The 27,022-nt window shown below is 40.2% G+C and overlaps 2 protein-coding genes across 2 annotated transcripts; both read left to right on the forward strand.

Moving 5' to 3' along the window:
* The first annotated feature begins 6,996 nt into the window (after nt 1-6,996).
* On the forward strand, nt 6,997-8,719 carry LOC146715278 (uncharacterized). The gene is made up of 5 exons (XM_085452822.1): nt 6,997-7,105; nt 7,250-7,597; nt 7,737-7,853; nt 7,935-7,969; nt 8,346-8,719. The coding sequence occupies exons 1-5, from the start codon at nt 6,997-6,999 to the stop codon at nt 8,463-8,465; spliced, it is 729 nt and encodes a 242-aa protein (XP_085308948.1). The 3' UTR covers nt 8,466-8,719.
* A 2,556-nt stretch (nt 8,720-11,275) lies between these two features.
* Nucleotides 11,276-15,848, forward strand: LOC146715279 (uncharacterized). The gene is made up of 3 exons (XM_085451682.1): nt 11,276-11,786; nt 12,504-12,763; nt 13,025-15,848. The coding sequence occupies exon 3, from the start codon at nt 13,673-13,675 to the stop codon at nt 14,654-14,656; it is 984 nt and encodes a 327-aa protein (XP_085307808.1). The 5' UTR covers nt 11,276-11,786; nt 12,504-12,763; nt 13,025-13,672; the 3' UTR covers nt 14,657-15,848.
* The last annotated feature ends 11,174 nt before the right edge of the window (nt 15,849-27,022 follow it).

Raw genomic sequence — 27,022 nt, forward strand, 5'->3', positions numbered from 1 at the left:
AATCAATACAAAACTAGTTTGGCAAGAGAGTTAATGTATTTTTTAAACACTTTTATTATTATTGATATGTGTTCCTCCAAATGCTGATTCTGTTCATCTGGACGTAGCGTTTTGTGGAAGAAATGTTTCATCACTCATCCAAGAGCTTTCTTTAGGTGCCTTCCCAGCTTTGACAAAAGTCCAGCTGGGATGACCACATTTACTCAGGGCCTTCTAAGATTGATATGTATTAGTTATGTGTATTGATAAAAAATAAGAAATGAACATTAGTTCTGATTATGAAAACTACACTGTGTGACATTTTGACTAAGAACAAACAATATGCATATAATATTACATGTGCTGTTTTGCAGCTTAGTGTGGCTTTTGTGGAGACAAATAACAAAGGGCAACACTAACAAAACACACAAACAAAGCAGTGAATAGTGGCTAACTACAAACAATCTTGAAAAACCAATGTAACTAATGTGGAACCCTGATGTAACTGTCTGTGTACTGTCTGTGCTATATAATAAATATTTTAACGACACAAAATTCAAAACCTATTAAAGGTTCCAGTTATTACAGATATATCTGAACTTCACATGCCCTCTGTGGTAGCAAACAGTATTTTTATCTGCATAACCAGTGAGGTGTCAACCAGAGGAAGTATGACGGTATCGGGTTTTTTTTTTTTTTACATGTTAAAGTCACACCAGAACAACAGAGGTGTTTAAATAAATCCAATTGGAAATTGCCAAAAAATTGCTAATGGCCTATTGGGGGTCTTTAAGCTTACCTACAGAAACAGCTTTGATTTCTGCAGGTATTTTGGGGAGGAGGGGGTTTGTGTTACTTTGTTTTTATCCATGATGACACTGGTAAGCTTTAAAGTTAGTGGTGTGGCAGCAGCTTTGATTGATATTTGTGCTAGCACATACACTAGTGGTATAGCCTCTAGCTATCTGTTAGCTATCAGAGAACTTTTTTCCAAGTTTGAGACTTAATTTAAAGAATTTTATTGATTTGTTACTTAAGCACCCTATATATTTTCTTTTATTAAGTTTTATAACAGTTCTGTTTTAAACACGCTCCAAATAATATGGTCACATAAAACATAAAACCACTACTCTGAACTTTGACCTCTGTTTTACAGAAAGCACTCATGTGGTTGATTAAAGATACAGAATGAGCAACGTGGGGTGTTAAACACACAAACACACACACACACACACACACACACACACAGCTTCTTTACATCAGACGCACTTACCAGAGGACAGTTCACTAGTACACATTGCTTTGCTGCAGTCATTCACCATGAAGACCTTTATCTTGATAACAGCTTTACTTCTCTGCAGCTTCAGTGAGTATTGGTCCTGAACATGTAAACTGTATAAACTAGACTCTTTTAATGTTTATTCAGATGAATTGTTTATGCAGCCTTGGGCTCAGTGAAAGTAAATTGTTTCTCGTCTCTGCTTTCTTCAGACTGGATATCTATGTCAGTTTCTCAAAATGTGGAGGTCCAGCCAGGCGAAGAAGTCACCTTACAGTGCGCTAACATTTCCACAAGTAATACTGCAACATTCTGGTTCAGACTGTGCAACGGGGCCCAGCCAAAATGTATCTCTGTCATGTTTAGCAATGATAAAAGTCTTGCATACTGTGAGGAATTTGAAAGTGGATACTTTGAAATGAGTTCCAATATCTCGACCATTTTCCTCAAAATCAAAAATGTGGCTGTATCTGACTCTGGACTGTATTTCTGTGGATTTTACGCAAATGCAAGACCACTTTTTAGAGTGATACATTTAAAGGTTAAAGGTAAAATTTTAATTTAAGTCTTTCTCCAGATTATTTTTGTTGTTACATATAAAAACATATTTATACATTTTTGTAATTTTCTTTCTATCAAAGCAAAAACGGCATAATTACACAACAAAATATGATGCAAAGCTGTTGAATAACATATAATACTATATAATACTTTATTTCAAAAGGCAGGATTGAGTTTGTTGATGAGAGCAAATCTCAAAGTAAGATTTCTTACATTCTTCCGATTGTTGGTCAAATGTCAAGTCACAGATTGTTGTTGTTGTTGTTTTTTTTAATTATCTGATTAAATTGTTTTTGTTACATAAATGTCAGATGACAAAATGGAGCTGGTGTGTGGGATCCTGGGTGCTCTGAATTTTTTCCTCATAGCAGTCGTCATTGGGCTGGTCATTAAAATCAAGAAACTACTCTGGCTACCGTACATTGGTAAATTTTTCACATAATTCAAATAATGTGGTCTTGTAATAGCAGTGTATAAGCTATAAAACTGTATTTATTATTTAAAGAAATATAATAAGCTGTTAATTGGAAGAACAATGATGAAACTCCAGCTTTGAGTGAAAAAACTCTGATTGCATCACTGTGAAATTGAGTAAAATCATGCAGCTCCGTTGTGTAACATTAATGAAAACCAATGACAGTTTAATGCTTACCTGCTGTAGTTTATCAAAGTGTGATAACTGACCTCTGTTCATTAATTTAAACCTAGACAAAAGGAAACCAGCACAGAAAGTGCCACTAAATATTTTATAGCTGCTAGTTCTCTGACCAGATGTGTTCTGTGTCTCACTAAGCTGATGGTGAAGAACAATATTCACAGCAGGGTGAGGTGAGTCCAGCTTCAGTGTTTCCTTCTATTTCATATGGATATATATAAAAGTGAAAGACTGACTTTGGAGTCTGTTGTATTTTTGATTAGTTATCTTTGGATTTGTTGGTTTTCATGTTTGTGATTCTCATTGTTTTCTGCATGTCATGTTATATTCTTAGCATTAGTCCTTAGGTTTCTGTTACCTTGCCTGTGTCCCACCTTTCATCTTTAGTTACTTTTATCTCTCTGCTCCGTGTTCGCTCGTTCTTCTCTGTCAGTCACTCCTTGTCAAGTCTTATTTTGCATTTCCTGTTTTACTTTGACGGTCTTCTGTCCTGTGTTCAGTGTTTTCGATCTTGCTTCCTCCCCATTTTGTTTAGTCCCAGCTGTGTTTCCCTCCTGTTTCCCATTCCCTCATTACCCCCTGCTGTATTTAAACCCTGTGTTTTCATAGTTCTTTAGTTTTCTCGGTTTTCTGTTCTTAGTTTCCAGTGTTTAGGTTTTATTTTATTGTCCCCGGTTTGAATTATTTGAGTTTGTCGACACAGCATTAAAGCTGCCTCCCCAGGACTCAAGAGTGCAACCAACTGATAAATTAGTTTGCGACCAAATTTCTCAGTGGTGTGACTAAAAAATATCCTACTCAACCAGCCGTTCGAGTAAAACAAAAAAAAAATTCTCAGCAAATCTGAAAGTCTCTGTGTGGCCAACAGCAGACAACATTATGCCCATATCATGGCCTAAATCAGGGGTGGGCAACTCCAGGCCTCAAGGGCCGGTGTCCCTGCAGGTTTTAGATCTCACCTTGGGTCAGCAAACCTGAATCACATGATTAGTTCGTTACCAGGCCTCTGGAGAACTTCAGGACATGTTGAGGAGCTAATTTAGCCATTTAAATCAGCTGTGTTGGTTTGAGGACACATCTGCAGGAACACCGGCCCTCGTGGACTGAGATTGCCCACCCCTGGCCTAAACCAATCATGAAGGTGCTGCTTAGAGAAGCTGAAGGTGCCGCTGAAGTGCCGCAGCACTGACTCCGCGCTGCTGCTGTTCGATCGATTTGTGTGTCACGCATGTGTCTCTGCACACATGCACAGAAAGGGGAAATGACATAGGGTATTCCCACAATAATCGAGTAGTGGATAGCGGCACCTGCACATTCCACCAGTGTGCCAATGTTCTGCAAAAAAAAATCCTAGGTCACACCAGTGCAACCAGCCATTTGAGTAAAAAAAAGTCTCCGCAGCTCTTAAAGTCTCTGTGTGGCCAGCAGCAGACAACATTATGCCCATATCGTGGTCTAAACCAATCAGAGCTAGTCAAGGGCGGAACCTCTCAGATGCCCATGCCCAAGGTAAGATGTTCAGATACTGAGATGTTTAGTTCGAAGCCTTTGGGGCACTTTTAATTTTGACTTTCTTTTTATTTTATAAAAAGTGTAGTGGTGTTCTTGTGAGTCCTGCATTTGGATCCTTCATCCTGCCTGCCAAACAGCCACACATGACATTTTCTCTCAAACTCCACATCATGACTTTTTATACCTTACAGGATCCGGCCTCTGATAATGTGAACTATGCCACAGTGACATTTGGACAAAAACCACGAAGAAGAGAGCCACATTCTAATGTTGTGTATGCAGCCACCAGATCTGCATCTCAAAGTTGAACTGATGCCTTTTTATTCTGCTCTTTGTGAGAGACCTGTGGGTGGATTTTTTACTTTTACTTTTCTTTTGCAATAAGATTTGTGTTTGAAGAAGCTGATATCTGTTTAGGGCCTATTGTATTGTGAGAATATGCAGCTGTCGAGGGTTTAGTGAGGTAGTGAGGCTTGTTTGACAGGAAGAGATGACATCACAGTGAGGCCTGAGAATAGCTCAGTAATAGCCTGTTTGCACAGAGTTTAAAAAGGTATTTTTTTAGATTTAAAAGGGCCTAGAAATAAGTTGTTTTTTTTGTTTTACTGTAATGTCAATGTGCTGCATGCCTGAATAAAATATTCAGTCCATTTAAAAAATCTTGATTGTTGTACTTTTTAACTGAAAGACACATAAAAGCCCACTCTTGAACGGTTGAATTTTGACAGTTGTGACACTTCTTTACACTTCTATGTGACTTAAAGCAATTTCATCTACATAGTGTATAAACATCTACAACTACAACTTGCAAACTTGTGAAAGCGTTGTGAAACTTTTAGATCTTCATCGTAAACTACTTACCCTGCTCCAGGCTTTAACGCCTTAACAGTGATTGATAACTTAAACATGTCAGATGCAGGTCTTCTGTGAAACAAACTACTTTTCCAATACAGTTACCTGTATCATACTCAAATAATGTTAACTACCAATTTTTTATTATTCTCCAAAAAGAAAGATCACATTGCTAAAACAATAATTCAAAAAGTACGTAATATAAGTAATAAATAAACACATTTAAAATTGCATTCCTTAGGGTGGATGAAATTCGCTCCTGAGTTTCTTAAGGCTCTGGGAGTGTTTTGATTGGTATGCCTTTGCACCAATGTGTTGAGATCAGATGCAGTGCCTGTGTATTGGCATTCCCATCTTTAAGAGTGGTGACCGGAGGGTGTGCTCCTATTATAATGGTTTCAAACTGCTCAACTTCCCTGGAAAGGTCTGCACCAGAGTACTGAAGAGGAGTCTGCTGGAGCAGCTCTGTAGCCTATCGAAGAAATTCAGAGGTGCCTAGCAATTTGCCTGATCAATCTACAAGTGCTTTGTGGACTTGGAGAAGGCAGTTGACTTTATCTGTCAGGCAATGCTGTGAAGGATCTTTTAGAAGTATGGATACCATTGCTACGAGCCATTCAGTCCCTTTAGAACTGCAAAAAGAGTCTGACCTGCATTGCCGATAGTAAACTGGATTAGTTCCAATTGGGCTGCCCTTTGTTATTCTATCCATAATTTTTATGGACAGTATTTCTAGATGGAGCCAAGTGACAGAAGGCTTTTCTGATCTCGTTTCTGATCTCGTCTCAGCTTTTTGCAGATAATCGGGTTGCGTTCAGTAGCCAACATCTTCAGTGTTGCAGTCAAGTGTGAAGCAGTGGGAATGAGGACTAGCACCTCCAACTTGATGGCCATGGTTCTCAGCTAGAAAAGAGTCCACTTCAGGTCAGGGACGAGTTGCTTCCTTAAATGGAGGATTTCTGTATCTCGTTCTTGTTCACAGATGAACAAGAGGGGCGTGGAAGATTTAGTGGATGTGTTTGAGTTATGTCTGCATTGATTTAAACGATGTATCAGTGCTTTGCAGTGAAGAAAGAGGTGAGCATCAATGGAAAGCTGCCAATTTCCTAGTTGATGTAGATCTCTACTCATGCCTACGGTCACTAGGCGAGAGTAGTAGTGTGCTGTAAGTCACAATTGACCTGACAGTGAGGCTCTTCGTGTTCAGTAAGGAGCTCCACATTTAAAGGCTATTAATTTGTTAAGACAGCGGAAACTTATTCAGTCAGTTTACTTGGACGAGCTGCTCAGACTGTGCATCTCCATGTGCTAGACAAACATAGATCAGTTCAGATCCGCGTGGTAAATACTGTTGGTCACACTTAACTGATTTAAAACTTGCTGACATCACTACTCGCTGCTCTAGCATGGTGAAACTTACACAATCTCATATCAAAGCGTTAACTCCTGGTTACACATTTCAAGATGTTATCACACACTAAAACCACACCAGGTGAAGGTTCCAGACTAGCATGCCTTTTTGAACCCTAGTCTTGCTAAGACTATTCCAGTAGTTATCATTGGCCAGGTAAGGTTTCTGCTGCTTTTTTTGATCATGTCATTAATTTGCACGTTGTGCACATTCATACAAGTTTGCATTTTAAGTACTCCCTTAATATTGTATGATTAATGTTAATATCACCACACAGGTAACTGTTTATTAGTTACTAAGTAAACAGACTTTCCCCTTTAAGAATTGTATGTGCTTTATTTGAACATGTTCAACTATAACATGAAGATTGTATTGACTGTGTGGTCAGTAGTTTACTTTATGCCATGTTATGAGTTTCAAAATCAACAGAGAACCTTGACTTAATTATTAATATCAGGAGTATTTGTCTTATGCTGACATATCTGCGGTTAAAGATCGTTGCAAAGACGAAAAGATGTAAATACATAAACTTTTATTTTAAAACATGTTGGATATTTCATGGTAAAGGAACAGCTATATAACACTGTATAAAATTATACAGTGACTCGTCTTTTGTAGATGTCCAAATTTGTGTAAAAGCTAGATATTCTGTTCTTCTTACAGCTTTCAGTTTGCAGCTATTCGTCTAAAAGCACTGGCACTCTCAGTCAAAGCAGCTGTACATATAAAAGAACAGCCCGCCTCTTTATGCAGAGATTGCTTTTACTGGAGCACAGTTCACTTACAAACATTGCAGTAGTGGTGGTACACACAATGGTGAACTTTACCTTGATGCCAGTTTTATTCTGCACCATGAGTAAGTACACGTTTCACTATTTTCTCACACAATGGTTAAATCTGTACCACAATCCAAGTGATTTGAATCTTGTAGCCAACTTTACTCATAGGCATTGTTGGGTTTGTGTGGAGTTTGACATTTAGGAATATTTGCTTGTTTCAGGTTGGATCTCTTCCTCGGTCACACAGTTTTACACAGCGGAGGTTCAGCCTGGTCAAGAAGTCACACTGAAGTGCTCCAATATCAGCAGATATCGCTCCCACATATTTTGGTTTAAAATGGCCAGCAGTCCCAATGCCAGCTGCATCTCAGCTATGTCCAGCTCTGATAGCAACGTTTCTTACTGTGATGGATTCAAAAAAAGCAAATTTCACATGGCATCCAACACCTCTGTGTTATTTCTTGAGATCAAACAAGTGAATTCTTCTGACTCTGCGCTTTATTTCTGTGGAGAGAAACAGACTGATGGAAAGACAATCATCTCAAGTGGAACATATTTAAAAGTTCAAGGTAAGTAATGCTGTTTATGGTATTTTATTGTAAAGAAAAATAAAAAAAAAAAGCAAAGAAAATTATATACAATTTTGAGTAAATGTAAAAACAGGAAGTAGACTTTGTAAAGTTTTCATTTTAATTGTCCATTTTGTAGACGTGGCTGATGGATTAACACATGAACAAATGATGACTGTGATCCTGGGCAATTTAACTGTTTTCCTTCTACTGGTCATCTTTAGTCTGGCTGTTAAAATCAGGAGATTTCATACAGGTATTTATATGACTTCATTTAAATTGTCCAATCAAACATTTGTGGTATATTACTGACCGATGTATTGTCCCTGTCGTTTAGCTCAAGATGATCCACAGAATGCACAACAGAGTGAGGTAATCTATTTTAATATTAGATTTTGACTTTAGATTAAGATTTATAAGGGCATAACAAAGACTTCCAACTTGAACCATTGGGGGTTCGAGTTGTTTTTATTTAACTGTGTTTGATTTTTTTGTTGTTTTTGTTTTTAGAAACTAGAAACGGTCACTTTTCAGATTAGGTTTCATATATTCTTTTTGGCATCTCAGTTTTTTTGTCAACAGTTTTCATTGGTGCTTCCAAAAAAGGTGAAAATTAGATTGGAAAGTGCTGAATGTTAATCTAACCTTAACCTTAACCGAACCTGATACCTAGATAATGGCCTCTGTCCTGGTGGATGTTAACATGTGATGTTTTGGGATTACTGAATTTAAACATTTTCATTTACAGAATGTGAATTCTGATGCCATGACCTATACAGCAGTGAGTTTCCATCCCAAAGCTAAAATCAGAAGGCCTGCACCACCGAGGGAGCTGGAGCCTAATGTTGTGTACGCTGCTACGAGATAGACTCACAAACCGAACCCAACGTTAGCTCAGAGTGGAACATGATCTGTATGTGGGGTTTTGTACCGTTGGTGTGTGGGAAGAGTTGTAATTATTAATTATGTAAAATTTATGCAACCACTGTTAATTGGTTTATAAGACAACAATAACTTTTCATTCAAATAATCCAAAATACAATTTTGGCAAGAACCCTAAATGTTACAGAACGTTTATCTGAACTTTATAGTCTGTTGATTAAAGATGACCTATAATGCACATTTCAAGCCGTTGTTTTTGTCCTTCTGTTCTACTACAATACACCCTCTCTTGGCGATATTGTTGTATATATTACATGAGTAATTATTAAGTCATTTTCAGTACAATACATATATTTAGACATATTTAAGCCCCTTTCTTCAGTTGGTTTATTGTAAAGAGTTTTTGTTTTTGTTCTTTTGCTTGTAGAGATTTCTATCAGAATCCAAAGCCTGATGCTTATAGTTCTTTCATTGTAGTACGAATCACTGGTCTGGTTGCCGAAATGACCAAACTGTGAAAAGTTAAAAGAGCAAGAGCTTTCACTCACTTGTTATATTCTTCTAAATAAAGAATCTCAGATATATATTTTTATTTATAATTTTTTCCATTTAGGTAGAAATATGGAGATGAATAAATACATGAAATTACGTATGAAATTATTTTTCTCATTCACACTTTCTAATTTCCAGAGAAACTACAGGACAAACCATGGGGTATGACAGCATAACATTAAACTAAAATGTTTATTTTGAAGACATATTTTAATTGCTTCTCATTATTTGTGGACATTTTGCACAGTACAGTCTATAATTTCTTGGACAAAAACGCATCTCTTGTAGTTTTACACCACCGGAACTGAGATCAAACAATCACTGTGTGATTGAAGTGCAGACATTCAGATTTAATTTGAGAGTTTTGAAAATCTACTTTATTAGAGCCATTTTTCTACACTTTTCACCATGTACAGAGACTTAAATCAGACAACATAGCATAAATTTAAATATAAGGATCGTTTATAATACTGGGATGAAAATCCTTTACAGTCGATGACTGTCTGAAGTCTGGAACCCACAGAATCATTGCAACAAAAGTTTTCAGAGAATTAAAAAAAAAAACCAACAACCTCAGACCTCTTAACGTGAAGATAGAGTATATTTCATACAGTATTTACAGTGAGCAAGTTTGTAGAAGTAACTCAAACCTCTCTAAAGCTGTATCACCATACAGCTGCCTGAGGGTTTGTAACAGGTCTCACTTATTTAGACCCACATCACCAGTTCAGCTCTACGACGTGCATCGCGTGTTCAAACTTGTGAAGAGATGCTTGCAGCAGTGTGACATTTTCTCACCCTAAAGTAAAAGCATGTGTTTCTGAAGACTCATAGCAGAAGTAGCTCCCACCGTCTGCAGTATGCAGTACAAAACTGACATCTGTGGAAACTGGCCTTACCCTTAGATCAGCAGTGTCAAACTCATTTTATTTCAAGTAAACCATAAATTATTACCTATAAATATTTTCCTTTCTTTTTGCCAAAAAAAATGAGAGTACACAGCTGGAGATGACTTAACTTATCAAACTGCTATGCTAACAGCAAATACACTAAGAATGCTCCTGTATTTGTACTTGGGTGGAATTAAAAAGGTGGTCAACTACTCATACAGAGATGCATTTGTAATAACTTACAACATAATGCTTCCTGGTGCAATAAACACACAAAGACAAAGAAATGATGCCTCGTTCACCACAATTTCCACACGTTATAAAGTCATGCAGTGGGCTGGAAGTTGTATGTTTGTGACCCCTGATCTTAAGGCTATTGGAACCACAGACTATATATAAAGGATGGTTGCACTCACCATGATGTTACCCACTGGTTTCTGAACTTTATATTTCAAGCCTCAGAGTTTTTTATTTTTGCTACTACCATGCTGGTTTTTAAAGCCTTAATTGACAATATGTAGACAAGCACTGAGTCATAATTGGGGGTGGATTCCCATTAATTTCCTACGGCGGACACCACAGATGTAACAAGGTTGATTTAAACACTCAAAATTAAATGAAAGAGGTCATCATCAAGTGCATAGGGTGGAGAAAGTCATAAGACCTTGAGACAATCAGATGTAAAAAACAATATTTATGTGTGTTTTAAGTCAGTCAGATTTGACCCGAACACGACAGGAATACATCCATTCGCTTCTGCTTATCCTTTCCAGGGTTGTGGGGGCGCTGGAGCCTGTCCCAGCTGTCATAGGGCAAGAGGCAGGGTACACCCTGGACAGGGCACCAGTCTGTCGCAGGGCTAACACACAGAGACAGACAACCATTCGCACTCTAATTCACTCCAGTATTCACACCTATGGGCAATTTAAATTGATCAATTAACCTATCCCCACTAACTGCATGTCTTTGGACTGTGGGAGGAAGCTGGAGTATTAACAGCACCTTCTAGTAGCCATAGTTATTATACAACACAGGAAGAAATCAGTCATCATAATAAAGGTTCAAGAAGGCTCTACACATTTCTTAAGCCTTTTACAAATATATATATATATATATATATATATATATATATATATATATATATATATATATATATACACACATATACACACACACACACATAAATATCCTCAGCTCCAACATACTGAAAAAAATGTCATTTGTACATCATGTGGGTATAAGTGTAGTATCAGTGTCTTTTCCTGGTAGCGTTTTTGTGGTCGTTTGAGAAAAACACCCTCCTCTTTTTATTGAAAGACCCCCCTTCCTGGGTCTCACTTCAATTCCAGACATTGCAAAGCTTCAGTCGTGTGTGCAGTGGTGAACTTTACCTTGATAACAGCTTTGTCTCTTAAGACAGTCTCTACAGCCTGTGCTAACTTAATTACATTTGATGTCATATTTCTGTTAACCTAGCATTAATTAAGACTTAATTCAATTAATTGATTAATTTTAATTGCATTTTCTTGTTTAAGAACACATTTGATTTGTTTCATCCTGGATCTCCATCAGCGGGTCTCAGGCTGTGGAGGTCCATCCAGAAGAAATCATGCTGCAGCGCTCCATCGTCCACTTCTTAACAATCTGGTTCACTCATCCAGCTGGATCAGAGTCATGTTTACAACTGACAAAAGTGCTGCATGCTGCGAAGGATTTCAGAGTGGATCATCGGAAATGACTTTCAGCATCTCAACCATCTTCTTCCTAACCAAACATGTGGATGTATTTGGCTCTGGAATGTATTTCTATGGATTTAATGCAGATGTATATCCAGGTTTTAGAATGATACACTTAACAAAATAAAGGTAAGAAAAATTCAAAGTTTCATTTGATCAGATTTCTTTGTTTTAAATGTTAAAATGCACAAAAAAAAATATTTATCCAGATGTCAAAATAAAGATGACGTGAAAACTATTTTCATTTTATCAAACGGCAACAGTGAATTTGATGATGTGGACAACTAGCAAAGAAAAGAGTGACCGACAGAGAGACCTGAATTTGAACCAATGAAATGATTCTGTCATAGAATAATTTGATGGCAAAGCTGATTCTGGCTCCTCTGACTGTTTTCCTTGTAAATATCATCAGTGGTATGGCTGTTGAAGTCAAGAAACTCCATACGAGCACCAAGAGGATTTATCTGATCATTTTTTGCATAGTGTGAAAGAGGTTTTAGCATAATGATTGATGTCATGTTGTTCTGTCTCTGTAATGTAGCTGCTGCTGCTGAAGGATAGAAACTGCATAAATTTTTATCTTCTTTTTTTGTTCATTGTTTATGCTATTTTTTCATTAATTAATTAAGACACTACAAGTTGTTACTGTACTTTGAAGAATCTGGACTCACCTGAAGCAGCTGGAATAAGAAACAGAAGTCGGCATCAGAGAAAGAAGTGGATACTTGTTTATGTAACTCAAGGTTAAATTGTTGTTTTATTTTGTTTGTGTGCGACTGATTAGTTAGAGTAAAGAAAATGTTTCATTAATTTTTTTCTCTCTTGTCTGGCTTTTCCCTGAATTAGATCCAATCTTTGTTTGTTGGAGGAGGCTGGAACAATCACAACAGTCTATCCTGATTCTCTTATAATGAGAGTTAGATGAAGTTCTGGACGTCAATCTGAGCTCAACCACCTTAAGGCCACAGCTCCCATAGGGACAGAAGCAGGGTACACCCTGAAAAGGTTACAAGTCCATCACATAACCAGACAATCATCATTCCTCCATGCTGTGAAAAAGTATTTTCTCCAGGCCATCGCACTACCGCCACCATGTTTGACTGCTGGTATGATGTTCTTTCTATGAAATGATGGGTTAGTTTTACATCAGCAGTGGCTTTCACTTTCAAACACTCCCATTTTCGCAAAGTCTCTTCTTGTTGTTGAATCATGAACACTGAGCTTAACTGAAACAAGTGAAGCCTGCGGTTCTTTAGATATTGATCTGGGTTCTTTTGTGACCGCTTGTATGAGTTGTCAGTAATAAATTACCTGAAAATTAAGTGTGACTGTTACGAACTTGTATGTCCGTGTGTTTGTTTGTGCAGGTGCTGTGTTTTTGTCTATGTTAATTTAGCTGTGCCAGGGCCCTGTTCCGATTGGTGCGTGGACTTACTGCCCCGGCGTGATTGGATCCAGCTGGAGGACCCGCCCAATAAAAGGAGGCTGGAGTGCTACAGCGGGAGAGGTCCTCGCATTTCTCCTCATCACCCAGCAGTAGTCCTGTGGTAGCCGCTGGCTGCAGTATACGCGCGAAAATTGTGGAAGTGGAGTGGGTAGGGGTGAGCTGCCGTTTATTTTGATCACCCGTTTTCTCCTGTTTTTGAGTTGGTTAAGGAGGTCAGACTCTGTCTTTATTTTTGACTTTATTTTGGTGAGGTCAGGGGTGCGGGATTTGTGTAGGTTTGTTTTGTTTATTGTTTTGGCCTTGGCTCACCCTGAAGTGTTGACACTCCCGTTTTGGTTCTCTTTATTCACATTGTAAATAAATCACTTCACATCTAACGAATTTGTTGCGTGTGACTGCTTGGGTCTTGGGGGGGAAGCGAGTGCCTCGCTCATGTTATGGCCTGGCCCTAGACGGGTCGTAACATGAATTGGGGGCTCGTCCTCTGCCTTTTTCTGTGGTTTTTTTTTGCGTGTGTTTGGTCTGTTGGCGGTTTTCTTGGGTGTGGGGGTGGTAGGTGTGTGGAATTATGGAGTTTTCTTTGGATGATTTTGTTACTTCGCCTTCGTGGGATAGAATTGTGAAGTGCAGGAAAGCGGATTTGCTTATCATTGCTAGTTGTTATGATATTCAAGTGTCCTATGGTGCCCGCAAAGCGGAGGTTAGGGACGCTTTGTGTGCAGAGTTGGTGGAGCGAGGCGTTCTTCCTGCCCCGAAGGCAGCTGTAGAGCAGCCTGATGGCGGGGGTGTGAAGGTGGCTCCGGAGGCTGAGCCGGGGTCGGATGCCAAAGGGCCTGTTAACGTGCTACCAGCCGAGGCAGACTCTGATGCGGCTGAGGCAGGCTCTGACACAGCCGAGGCGGACCCTGATGCTGCTGGGGCGAAGCCTGAAGCAGCTGAGTCTGGTACGGCCGGGGAACCCCTGGCGGGGCGGTCTACGGAAGATCTCCGTTTGACCCTCCGTATAAGGGAGGTGGAAGCCCGTGCTAAAGAGCTTGAGGTACAAGCAATGCACCTCCGTGTCAGAGCTTTGGAGCTGGAGCGAAAGCCCTCCACATCTGCCTCTAGTCATCCTAGTACGTCCACCGCGGTCCCGACAGGTTTTGACATCACCAAACACGTTAAACTGGTTCCCCCGTTTCGTGAGGCCGAAGTGGATTCCTATTTTAACGCTTTTGAGCGTATAGCGGCCGCGTTAAGTTGGCCGAAGGAATTTTGGCCGCTGCTGTTACAATGCAAATTGGTTGGCAAAGCCCAGGAGGTGTGTACCAGTTTATCAATTGAAGATAGCCTGGATTATGACGTCATGAAGAAGACTGTGTTGCAGGCATATGAGCTCGTCCCAGAAGCCTACCGTCAAAAATTTAGGAAGTGTGAAAAAACCGCCAATCAGACATTTGTGGAGTTTGCCCGTGAAAAAAGTCGCCTGTTTGAACGATGGTTGCAGGCCAGTAAAGCACAGGATTTCGAAGGGCTGAAAGAGCTTCTTTTGTTAGAGGAATTCAAAAAATGATTGCCGGACCAAGTAGTTATTTATCTGAATGAGCAAAAGGTGACCTCACTTGCTAAAGCGGCAGTGATGGCTGATGAGTTTACTCTCACCCCAGTATACGGTTATGCCGTTTGGGTTGCGTAATGCACCCGCTACTTTCCAGCGCCTTATGGCCAAAGTACTGGCGGGCGTGAATAACTGCGATGCCTACCTGGATGATGTTGTCATTTACTCATCCACCTGGTCTGACCACTTACAAACACTCTCCCTCGTTTTCAGCCGTTTTCAGGAGGCCTCGCTTACGTTGAACCTAGCCAAATGTGAATTTGGCAGAGCCACCATCACATATCTGGGAAAACAGGTGGGTCAGGGACAGATACTGCCGGTGACCGTGAAAATACAGGAGATCGTTGAGTTTCCAGTCCCACAAACGAGAAGGGCGCTGCGCCGATTTCTAGGAATGTGTGGTTATTATAGAGGGTTTTGTAAGAACTTTGCCACTGTCGTCGTTCCTCTCACCGATTTGATCAGTCCGATGAAGCCTTTTGTGTGGACGCCTGTTTGTCAGACTGCTTTTGAGTCTGCGAAAGCATTACTGTGCAGTTCCCCTGTTCTTACGGCCCCGAATTTCATGTCCCCTTTCAAGCTCGAGGTTGACGCTAGTGCGGTTGGTGCAGGAGCTGTCCTCATGCAGGAAGACCATTGCGGCGTGGATCGCCCAATTTGTTACTTCTCAAAAAAATTCAACAAACATCAGATGAACTACAGTACCATTGAAAAGGAAGCCCTTGCCTTGTTGTTAGCCCTACAGCATTTCGAGGTGTATATCGGATCCAGCTCTATCCCTGTTCAAGTGTTCACTGACCATAACCCATTGGTTTTTCTCTCCCAGATGCAGAACTCAAATCAGAGACTTATGCGTTGGTCCCTTCTCTTGCAAGACTTCAACCTGCAGATCAGGCATAAGAAAGGGACGGAAAATGTCATCGCGGACGCCCTGTCGAGAGCAATTTTGTAGTTTAGGATTAAACACTAGAAGGATTGTTTAATTCTTATGGAAGGGGGTGTTACGAACTTGTATGTCCGTGTGTTTGTTTGTGCAGGTGCTGTGTTTTTGTCTATGTTAATTTAGCTGTGCCAGGGCCCTGTTCCGATTGGTGCGTGGACTTACTGCCCCGGCGTGATTGGATCCAGCTGGAGGACCCGCCCAATAAAAGGATGCTGGAGTGCTACAGCGGGAGAGGTCCTCGCATTTCTCCTCATCACCCAGCAGTAGTCCTGTGGTAGCCGCTGGCTGCAGTATACGCGCGAAAATTGTGGAAGTGGAGTGGGTAGGGGTGAGCTGCCGTTTATTTTGATCACCCGTTTTCTCCTGTTTTTGAGTTGGTTAAGGAGGTCAGACTCTGTCTTTATTTTTGACTTTATTTTGGTGAGGTCAGGGGTGCGGGATTTGTGTAGGTTTGTTTTGTTTATTGTTTTGGCCTTGGCTCACCCTGAAGTGTTGACACTCCCGTTTTGGTTCTCTTTATTCACATTGTAAATAAATCACTTCACATCTAACGGATTTGTTGCGTGTGACTGCTTGGGTCTTGGGGGGTAAGCGAGTGCCTCGCTCATGTTATGGCCTGGCCTTAGACGGGTCGTAACAGTGACAAATATGCAAAACAGGAAACAGCAAAGAGGTAAATACTTTTTCACTTGCACTGTAGGCTGCAACTAAACATGCATGTCTTTGGAACATGGGTGGAAAAGTCACACTCTGCTGGTCATTAGAAAAAATACCAGTATAAGCAGTTTTCACTTTTCAGACCCAAAAGCTACATACATCTTTTAAGTACACTGTGTGCTTAAGATGCTCTCCTTTATCCCCCTGTCCACCAGCTGCTCTCACCAACTGTTTTCTTACCTTTGCCACTCACCTGATCTCAAATCTGCCTGGACACTTTTTTTTTTGTTTGTTGGTCGTCTTAGTCTTCTCTGCAATCATTATTTTGAGATAGTGGGAAGGAAAAACTCAATTTTAACAGGAAGAAACCTCCTGCAGAACCGGCTCAAGGAGCAAATATCCACATCATCTTCATGTCAGACCAGAATAAACTAAGGAGGATTTAATGTTTCAATGGGTTGCATTTAAAGGGTCATTGATTGAATATGTTAGAAATAAATCACAGCAAAAGTATGAACACTTATGAATTCACAGCATTACTTTTCATCCAGCATTGCTCTCTCATTTGAACTTCTTTTGACTTTTGCTATTATATTTTTTATAACCTTTAAAAATTCTTACTTGTGTCTCCTTTTCCTCTCTGACTAAAGCATCACTCTTTGATCCTGTTTTTGTGGAACTAAAGCCTGAAGAGGAACTTTGCTGGCAACTGTGAAGAGGTGATATTGTTCATGTCTGCTGTGGTGTCTTAAATTTCCGCTTCTGATCTTTATCTCAACAAATAAGGTGTTACTTGATGTTTGTGAAACTTACTCACAGGTCAGAAATGGTCTGCAGGGGGAGCGAGGGATGAAATACTTATCACTTCAGCTGAAATTGCACAGCATCAACAGTCAGTAGTCTTTTAGGAGAAGAAGAGGCGGTGAAACCTGACCTAGTTGGTTTTGACTTGATAAAATCAGCGTTTGTAGTTGTACAGAGTTTTGGAAAAGTAATATCAAAAATTTTATTATTGTCATCTTTGCTGGTGTATTTACAAGGATTATATATATATTGAAAGGACTAATAAATAATAAAGACACAACATGAATGTTTCTAATACAGTTATGTGGTCTGGGTGTAAAAACATTTTAATTGTCTCAATTGTATCCTGACACATTTGTTGTTTATATGAAAAATACAAAAGATGCAGCTTTCTTCTCTGCCTATGTTCTTATACACATTTCAGCCACCACCTGGGGAGGGATTTTAATTCAATTCAATTCAATTCAATTTTATTTATATAGCGCCAAATCACAAAAAAAGTCGCTTCAAGGCAAGATAGACCCTGAAATAATACATACATAGAAAAAACAACAACAATCATTTAACCCCGATGAGCAAGCACTTTGGCTGCAGTGGGAAGGAAAAACTCCCTTTTAACGGGAAGAAACCTGCAGCAGAACCAGGCTCAGAGCAGCAATCTGAACTATTTGGATGCAGGAATTACAGTCGAGGATGACTAACAGGTGCCTCATCACAAGAAGTGTGGCTGATCAGTAGGCCAGATCTCTGCTAACACATTGTGTGAATAATGAAAGTCATTGTCATAATCCTTGATCACTGTTAGCAGTCAGCATAAAAACTGCTTTGTAACACCCCCACCCCTCCCCCTTTAATAAAGAAATTGTGTTTCATTTTCTTTTAAATTGTCTTACAGTTGTTTTTAACCTGACACAAATGAGTGAACGCACACGCGTGCTTAAAACGGCAAGTATCAGTATAGATTTTGCTCATTTGTTGTCAACCTTTTTCTTGCCTAAAAGCTGTGATGTGGTCATGATGTTGTGGTAAAAGCTGCATCTTTTGCTTTATGGTGCTCTTTTCCCCTTTTCTTTATGAATCATTTGACAGTTTGTGTGTTGAGCAAAGCTAATGTAAAAACCGCGCATGACTAAAGTCAGAAATGTGCATAGCTAAAATGAAAGCGAAAAAGACTTAAGGTCTGTTTCATGCATCAAAAAGAATAATGCATTACATATTTTGTGATATGCTTCAGAGTTTGAATGTACTGGTTTCCAGGATTTATAATTAGTTATGCCACCACTGGACTTCAAAGGTGGAGGCCTGTAGGTGGAGCAAAAGTTTAGACTTTTTTTAAGACCAGCAGCTGATCCACCTCATCTGCTGTTGTGGTTTTTCTTAATGATGTTCTGTTCTTATTTTTGCATTTTACATGATGAGCAAGGAAGTCATAAAAGCAAGTTGTAAGTCAAAAGTAAGAGTTTGATGTGAGTTTGCAGCAGTGGCAAAGTGAGTGTCTAACAGGAAGAGGCAACCCTGTGTGGTTTGAACACAAATGGAGTGAAGAGAATGAGGCCTGTAAGAGCAAAAGCCAAACCTACAAGGAAGCAGTAAAAACCAGCTGAAAAAACATGTTCTCAAGAATAGCAACAAACAGCTTTATCTGACTTAATCCACTGCCAGCCCTCAGAACTCCATTGTGGACTGTGCTGCTGTTTAAAAGAGGAATGATATGATTTCTTTGTGGCTACCCAGTTAAAGGAACAATCCAAAGTAAATCTGAGCCAGTGTTTGATAAAAGTGAGAGCATATAATTATTAATCAGACCCTCCCTCTCTAAAGCCTAAGATAAGACATAAAATTCAAAACAATCAACTTTGAATTATATATTTTTAATTACGTTTTGCTGTTGATCCCTAAAACTAAGTGAAAAGGCTCCATAATTGTATCATTAAGAATGAATTCTTGCAGCTCCATGTTGTAACATCAGTCACAATCAATGCAAATTTTTCACATGCTGCTGTTGTAGCAGTTGTAATATTTATCATTTTTGGAATTGGAGAACTTGAATTGAACAAAATATACAGACTGCCCTGAGGGCCCGATGTCCTGTAGTGGACCCTCTGATCACTGCCTTTCACTGTGGAGCCCTATTGGCATTTTCCATAACAAATCCAAATCCATTAGAACACCTCTGGGACATTATGTTTCAGTCCATCCAACGGCATCAGGACGAACGTTCGACTGTCCAGGAGCTCAGTGATGCCTCAGTGATGGATACAATTGTGTGGGGGTCATACAAACAACCCTGTACCCTTTTCAGTTGTTGCGGTGAAAATTCGGCAAAATGAAGTGGGAGAAAAAATGCCCCATCATTGTATTTATTTGATTTTTTTGGGATGTCTTCCATCACACAATGTGGCAGCCTTTCACTCCTAACATATTAACCAGTCCATATCAGTATAGATATCCAACACGATTTTTTTCCTGCACTTTCGCTCTCAAACTATACTGTCTAAAAATAATTTACAGAATCTGTGCTTTGATGAATTATGGCACAGTGGCTTTTGGACTAAAACTCTGGAGACCCTGAGCTAAATCTTGTGTTCGCTGCCACCAGTTCATGAAGCAGTTGAACTGCAGCTCAGAGTGGAACTTTGCCTTTACTCTGCTCTTTGTCAGAAAGCTGTTGTGGTACTTGTTACCCTGGCTTTTTTTAAAGGCCTTATAATATTTGAAAACTAAAACTTTTATTTGAAGAAAGAAGAATATGGGGCTGAAGTCTCCTTAGGGTGAAATGTGCGAACACTATTGTCACAGCTGCATAATCTACAGCTGTGAGTATGCACAGAATTTTAAAAAGATCAAATGAATGACACAAGCTTGCTGTTGCATTTTGACAGTTGTAACACTCGCACACAGTTGTGCACTGTCTGCATTAGTCAGATGTATATGTGTTAAAGTCTAACAGGTTTACAGTAACTTTACTCAACATGTATAAGTGTCCGTAAAACTTGTGAACTTGTGAAGTGCTTAAAGCAGCGTGAAACTTTTACAGCCTCATCTGAAACTGAATCACTCTGGTCCACACTGTGAATGTTCCAGCAGTTACAGAACAAAGGAAAGCTACAGCGGGTGCAGCTGCAGTCCATCTCCCCTGTGACATGCACTCCCCTCACAGTACATTCAGTTATTCCAACAATATATATTAGATTATAGTATCCATCCATTAGGCTTTTCAACAACTCTACACTCATGCATGAAATCCATTTTTATGTGTTCATTCTTAGAAGATCAAATACCTTGTTAACACAACAACTTGTGCTTGATGTTTTATACTTTCAGGTATTTTTCTCGTATTACTGACCACTATTCTCAAATATTGCTAACCTCATAACATCAACCAGGTATTCACTGAGAAAGAAATAGGTGTAAGGTTGACCGTACCTCTTTTTATGTGTTTTTATGTATGGAAATTTCATGTGTTTGACACTCAGATATACAGTAAACACACCCAAAACATAACCAAACCTTAAATGGATACCTGAAGATCTGGCTGATGTTAAGAAGTTAAAACTTTATTTATTGACACCTGCATCCAGTTTAGAATGTGTCGTTAACTGTGCATGTCTTTGGGCTGTGAGAGAAACTGGTCCTTATACAGTCTCTACTTTACTCAACTTCATTCACCCACTCATATAAGCACTTTTTTTCTATGCTTAAGTGCTTTCTGTTTAAACATTCACACACATTCATAATCTAATGGATGCATTAGAGGTCAATCTGGGGTTAGTATCTTGTCTAAGGATATTTAGAGCAGCCAGGGATTAAACCACCAACCTTCTGGTTGGTAGATGACCTTTATAGCTGCTGAGCTCCTGGAAGTAGAGATGGAAGAAACTAAAGTACTTGGAGAAAACTCAGTAAGCACAGGAGGTAGAAAGGTCCCACAAAGCTTTGAATATAGAACCTTCCTGTCACTCACAATGGGGTAGCTGTAGCTCATTTGGTAGAGCAGGTCACCTAATAATTACAAGGCTGGCGTTTCAATCCCTGTCTGCTCCAGTCTGCATGACAAATATCTTTGGCAGTTGCTCGCCAATCCATCCCATGGAGTGTGAATGCATGTTAATGCTAGAAAGCACTGAAAAGGGGCATAAAAATAACATAATAGCACATTTAGTGCTCAGCAGAGATGGGCAGTAACGCGTTACTTGTAATGCGTTACTGTAATCTGATTACTTTTTTCAAGTAACGAGTAAAGTAAGGGATTACTATTGCAAAAACAGTAATTAGATTACCGTTACTTTCCCGTAGGAACGCTGCGTTACTGTCATGAATCGCTGTGCGGCAGGCAGGAGTTGGACCCAAAATGCAGGACTCAGACTCAGGGGATGAACTCAAAATCACAGCTTTATTGGCTGGTCACAGAAAAACGAGCATACAAAGTAAACTAAGCTAAACTGGGAAACAATGGACTAAATCTCACAGGGAGATCCACACAGCATGAGGGACAACACGACACTGACTCAGAGAAACACAGGGTTTAAATACACTGGGGAGTAACGAGGGGAATGAGACACAGAAGGAGGGCACAGCTGGGAGAAATCAGGACTGACGAGACAAGCAAAGCAGGACACATTCACATAAGACACGGACCTTCAAAGTAAAACAGGAAGGATCACACAGAGACGCGAACTTGACAGTGGAGACAGCAACTAAGAAACACAGAGACATAAACCATAAGGCAGAGGACTCTAAGAACCGAGAGACACAGAGGGGAACTCAAACATGCAGACACAGACTTACACAGAACAGAGGGGACACAGAGCAACATGAAGGGCAAGGGATCGAAACTAGAAACCATAGAATAACTCACAAGTACAATAATACAAACATCACAAAGAACTAAAAACGCTGGGTCAGGAGACCCAGGACTGTGACAGTTACTGCGTTACTAAAACTGTGATTTTTTTTTTGCGAGAATGTCTCACGACAGTGACGTAAGCCAGGTAGTGACAACAGCTGTGTGCAGATCAACAATGGATCACATATCGATTGTGGGAGAGAGTATGAGCGTGCAGCGTTTAAAGCGTGGAAGTACTGACCTTATTTTGAGTTTGATTCCATAAAAAGTTACAAAAACATTAGCGTCCATCGTGCGTGGGAAGAAAACTTCTTTTTACAGCGAACAAAACCCCTAAACAAGCACCGAGTGCGCAACGACGTAATGGGAAATTCACAGAGAAGCTCGCGGATTCTTCAACTGACCGCAGCACACCTGCACCAGGGTAAACCTCCGCCTACTCTACTCCTGCTTTACAGCTGAAAATAGAGCAAAAGGACCGCTGAGTCTTTGACTTTATTTATTTTCTGCTGTGTTTTACTTGCATCTATTTGAAAGACTGAGTGTAAACACAAAAAATATTTTATTTTATGTGCTGGAATGTGCAGAAAATAGGTTTAAATGTTAAACTAATTTATTCAAGTCAGAGAATGTTGCATATAATTACATTTTTGCTTGATGCATAAAGTTAAAAGATTAAAACTGATAAAACAAGTTAAAAAAAAGAGACTTTTCCATTTGATTACATTTTGTATGATGCAGAAAAAGTAGAATTGGGCTGAAAGATCTATCGCTTTATCACCTCTTCAGGTTGTAAATCGTGTTTTTAAAAAGTAACTAAGTAATTAATTACTTTTGAAAATGAGTAATCAGTAAAGTAACGGGATTACTTTTTTGGGGAAGTAATCAGTAATTAGTTACTGATTACTTTTTTCAAGTAACTTGACCAACACTGGTGCTCAGAGATAGTAGAAAAACGCTATATAAGAACCAACCCATTTTACCACAAGTGCTAAAATCTGAACCACCTTGCCGCTGAGATATGTAACATATATCGGGAGACATTAAATAAGGAGGCTGTAGTCACATCCAGAGTGTGCTTAAAAGAAAAATGGACTCTCACTATTCAATCTTAAACACATTTAATGACATAAATGATAAAAAATGACATGTGTTGGATGGAGTACCAGCAGTGTTAGAAAATGTATGAACGTGATGGCATGATGAACGTGTTGTGAATGCAAAACAAAACCAAAAGCACAAACGTATGCACAATTTGATATATGGGTAACTTCTTCACAATATACACTAGGACTGGGCAATATATCGAGTTTTTAAAAAATATCGATATATTTTTATACAAGACATAAGATGTGACAATATCGTTTATATCGATATAGTCTATGTTGCATTATAATTACACTTATGGAGCCGCTATTTTGCCTCTCTCTCATCTGGGTTTGTCTGCCCCGCCTCTCTCCCTCACTGAACACAACACCCATCGCTACACCTCCAGTTGGCGACAAGATGGACATGGTAGCTAGCGAAGAGGAGATCGTCGGAAAAAGAAAACCAATGGTTCAATTATTTGGAGATGGTTCGGGTTCAAAGTGTCAGATGAGCAGCAGAATAATGTATTCTGTAGAGAATGTCGAAAAAGCGTCCTGACGAAAGTTTCGAGCACTACTAATCTTTTCCACCATTTACAACTGCGCCATGAAGTGCAGTATGAAGAGTGTGTGAAACTGGGTGCTGTATCCCAGACCGAAGTCTTCCCAGGTTCCTGCCGCGAAATAGACCACCTTACAACACTCATATGCTCGTGTTGTGCCATATGATAGAAAAAGTGAGAAGTGGGGGGAAATTTCTAAAGCAGTGGCCTATCATATCGCTAAAGACGTGGTCCCCATCTCAACTGTGGAACAAGAGGGCTTTATACAGCTGCTAAAAACTCTTGACCGAAGATACCGGTTACCTAGCCAGAAATACTTCACCAGAGAGGCACTGCCAAAAATGTATACTGAAGTTAGAGTCTCGCTGCCCAGCTCACCAAAGTGTCTCACTTTGCACTGACCACCGACATGTGGTCCAGCAGGACGTGCGAGCCATACATGAGTGTGACTATACATTTCATGGAAGACTGGGAAGACTGTTTTTCCTTATATCAGATGCAGACTTAAAGGATGCAGCTGATGACATTTTATGGGAAGTTTTGTGGAAGTCAGCAGCAGTGAGTGAAATGCACATTACATAACTGTTGTTACTTGAAATGGCTGTAATCATGATGATGCAGTATATTTCAAGGCAAACAATTGTTTCACTTTTTATGCTCAGCAGAGAACATAAATTTGAATAGTTATCTACTTAAACCAGAATGTTGCGACATTTCAGCAGCAGTCCGATGGATAAACCAGCTTTTGCCACAGTTGGCGGAAGCTGGCTGTGTGGTGTGAGAAGGAGGACCCAAGTGCTGACACGCGAAAAACAAAACACATCTAAATCTTATCAGAAGGCGCGCCGTTTATTTAAGGCTGGTTAACAGTACAAAACAAAAGGGCAAAACCTGTTTGCCATTTGTTTGAAAGTTGTGTTTTGATCGTGTCCTGTGGATTTTTGAAATTTGGCCATCAATTTCTGGAGCAAAGACTAGTCAAATTGTTGGAACTTTTGGTACAACCCTGTCTGGATTACGACTTTGATACAGGATATTGGACTGGACTAACGGAGTTAACGAGGTAATTGCAGGCTAGCCAACACGTTACCAGGCTAACAGCTGACTGAGGAATCAGCTGACTGAACCTGCTACCAGGGTAACCAGATAAAATGGGGCCGAAGAGGACACCGACAGCTGAGGAAGTCGAGGACATTAAAAAGTCCCTTGACTTCATAATGGACGAAATTTCTACTATCAGGTTGCAGCAGAAAAATATCATTGAAATTGTGGAGGAGGTAAAGCTCCTCCGCATCCAAAATGCCGAAAAAGATAAAAAGATTGCATACCTGGAAAGTAAGGTCGCTGACCTGGAACAATACTCCAGGATAAACGACGTCATCATCACTGGGCTCCATATTAAACCCCGGTCATACGCTCAGGCAGTGACCGCTGACAGCAATGAGGAACCTGGAGAGCTTGACATTAGCTCCACGGAACAACAGGTGGCTGCTTTCCTGCGGTCCAATTTATGCCCATCCACAGGATGTCAGCAGATGACTTACAAAGCTTTAAAAAAAAAGTAGTATTTATTTATTGTCATTGTCAAGAACAATGAAATTGCGTTTGGGGCTTCCATACAACCCAAAAAAAGAAGAAAATAATAAATACCCCTTAAAACCCAAGTGTACATATTTAACCCAGTGTGACTCCAATGCAATAAGACAATCCTTAGCAATAATGTTCGTAGAAATTCAGACAAAGACCTGAGAAACATGACAAAATACAACAATGCACCCATTCAATATTATTGTACTGTGAGATATCAGATATCAGATATGATAGTTATCTATTTAAGAAAGAGGGGGGGGGGGGGCAGGAGGGGGAAGAGAATAAAGATATGATGCACCAATGCAGACCAGTTCATTGCTATTAAGAAGTTGGATATGGTTATTGTCCGTGAGAGGGGGGCAGAGAGTTCAGGAGCCTCACAGCCTGTGGATACAGGCTGTTGGCCAGTCTGGATGTTCTGGCCTGTATAGACCTGTACCTTCTCCCTGAGGGCAGCAGATGGAAAAGGTGGCGCGCAGGGTGATGTTGGTCCCGCAGGATACTGTGCACCCTCCTCAGACAGCGAGTGGGGAAGATATTACTGATCTCTGGCAGACTTGTTCCAATAATTCTGCCAGCTTCTTTCACCACCCGCTGGAGTGCTTGCTGATCGGCCTTGGTGCAGCTGGGGAACCACACTAGAAATCCATGCGTCAGGACGCTGCTGATGGCACAGTTGTAGAAGTTCAACATCAGAGATCTGGGAATGTGTGCGCTCCGCAGTCTCCTCAGGTAGTAGAGGCGCTGTTGGGCCTTCCGTGCAACTGAGGTGATATGGTTGCCCCAGGACAGGTCCTCGGTCACAGTTACCCCCAAGAATTTAAAACTGCTCACCCTCTCCACCGCCTCACTGCCAATGAAGAGAGGCAGATGGTTGTTATGACCCCTCTTCCGGAAATCTACAATGATCTCCTTGGTCTTTTTGGTGTTTAAGACCAAGTTATTGTCGTGGCACCATGACTCTAGTTGTTGCACCTCTGTCCTATAGTTTGTCTCATCATTGTTGGATATAAGTCCGAGCACTGTAGTGTCATCTGCAAACTTAACAATGAGATTGGACGCGCAGGAGGAAATACAGTCATGGGTGAAGAGAGTGTATAGCAGAGGGCTCAGAACACACCCCTGAGGGGCACCGGTGTTGACCACAAGGGTGGAGGAGGTGTTTTTACCCACTCTGACACTCTGTCTACGGTTAGTGAGGAAGTCCACAATCCAGTTGCACAGAGAGGAGTTAAGTCCCAGTTGGTGGAGTTTGGGACGGAGTTTGTATGGCCGGATGGTATTAAAAGCCGAGCTGTAGTCTACAAAGAGGAGCTGTTGCTTATTGTATGTTTTTTGTTGGTCACGTCATCCTGAGTTAATTTTCGTGACTGCTTTGCAGACGTTTACGATGATCAGCGGTTTCATAACTGGAAAGTGGTTCTATTAATGCAAAAACAGGAAGGTCTACATTTGTTTCTAATAAGTATTGTGGGTGTGCTGTCAGTACAAGTTGACCAGACAGTGGAGCCTGTATTTTGTACGGAGCTCCACTGTTAAAAGTGTTTTTTTGTGGCTTTTTTGCTTCTGTGTGCTAGACGGACACATACCCAGTCAAATCCTTGTTTTAAATCAAGCTTATGCTTTTGGTTACACTTTACTGTCTTACTATCACTAACTCACATCGTGCAGCAAGGTGACAAACAGACAAAAGCATGTATTCCTTAAAAGGCTGCACATTTCAAGCTATGACGCCACCACATCAGCTGAAGTTTCCATGCTAATACGCATTTGAATCTACTAAGCCTTGTGGACATTATTCTCATAGTTATCATTGACCAGGTTAGATTT

The sequence above is a fragment of the Copadichromis virginalis genome, linkage group LG3, assembly GCF_057382275.1.
Source record: "Copadichromis virginalis isolate Kocher_CV1m ecotype Utaka linkage group LG3, C_Virginalis_male_GT1.1, whole genome shotgun sequence".
Taxonomy (NCBI): domain Eukaryota; kingdom Metazoa; phylum Chordata; class Actinopteri; order Cichliformes; family Cichlidae; genus Copadichromis; species Copadichromis virginalis.

Bases quoted from the DNA above. Each gene is read 5' to 3' on its own strand.
- LOC146715278 (XM_085452822.1), top strand. From the start codon at position 6,997: ATGCAGAGATTGCTTTTACTGGAGCACAGTTCACTTACAAACATTGCA. The intron at 7,106-7,249 runs GTAAGTACACGT...TGCTTGTTTCAG, and splicing joins AGTTTTATTCTGCACCATGA to GTTGGATCTCTTCCTCGGTC. The intron at 7,598-7,736 runs GTAAGTAATGCT...TCCATTTTGTAG, and splicing joins AACATATTTAAAAGTTCAAG to ACGTGGCTGATGGATTAACA.
- LOC146715279 (XM_085451682.1), top strand. From the start codon at position 13,673: ATGGAGTTTTCTTTGGATGATTTTGTTACTTCGCCTTCGTGGGATAGA.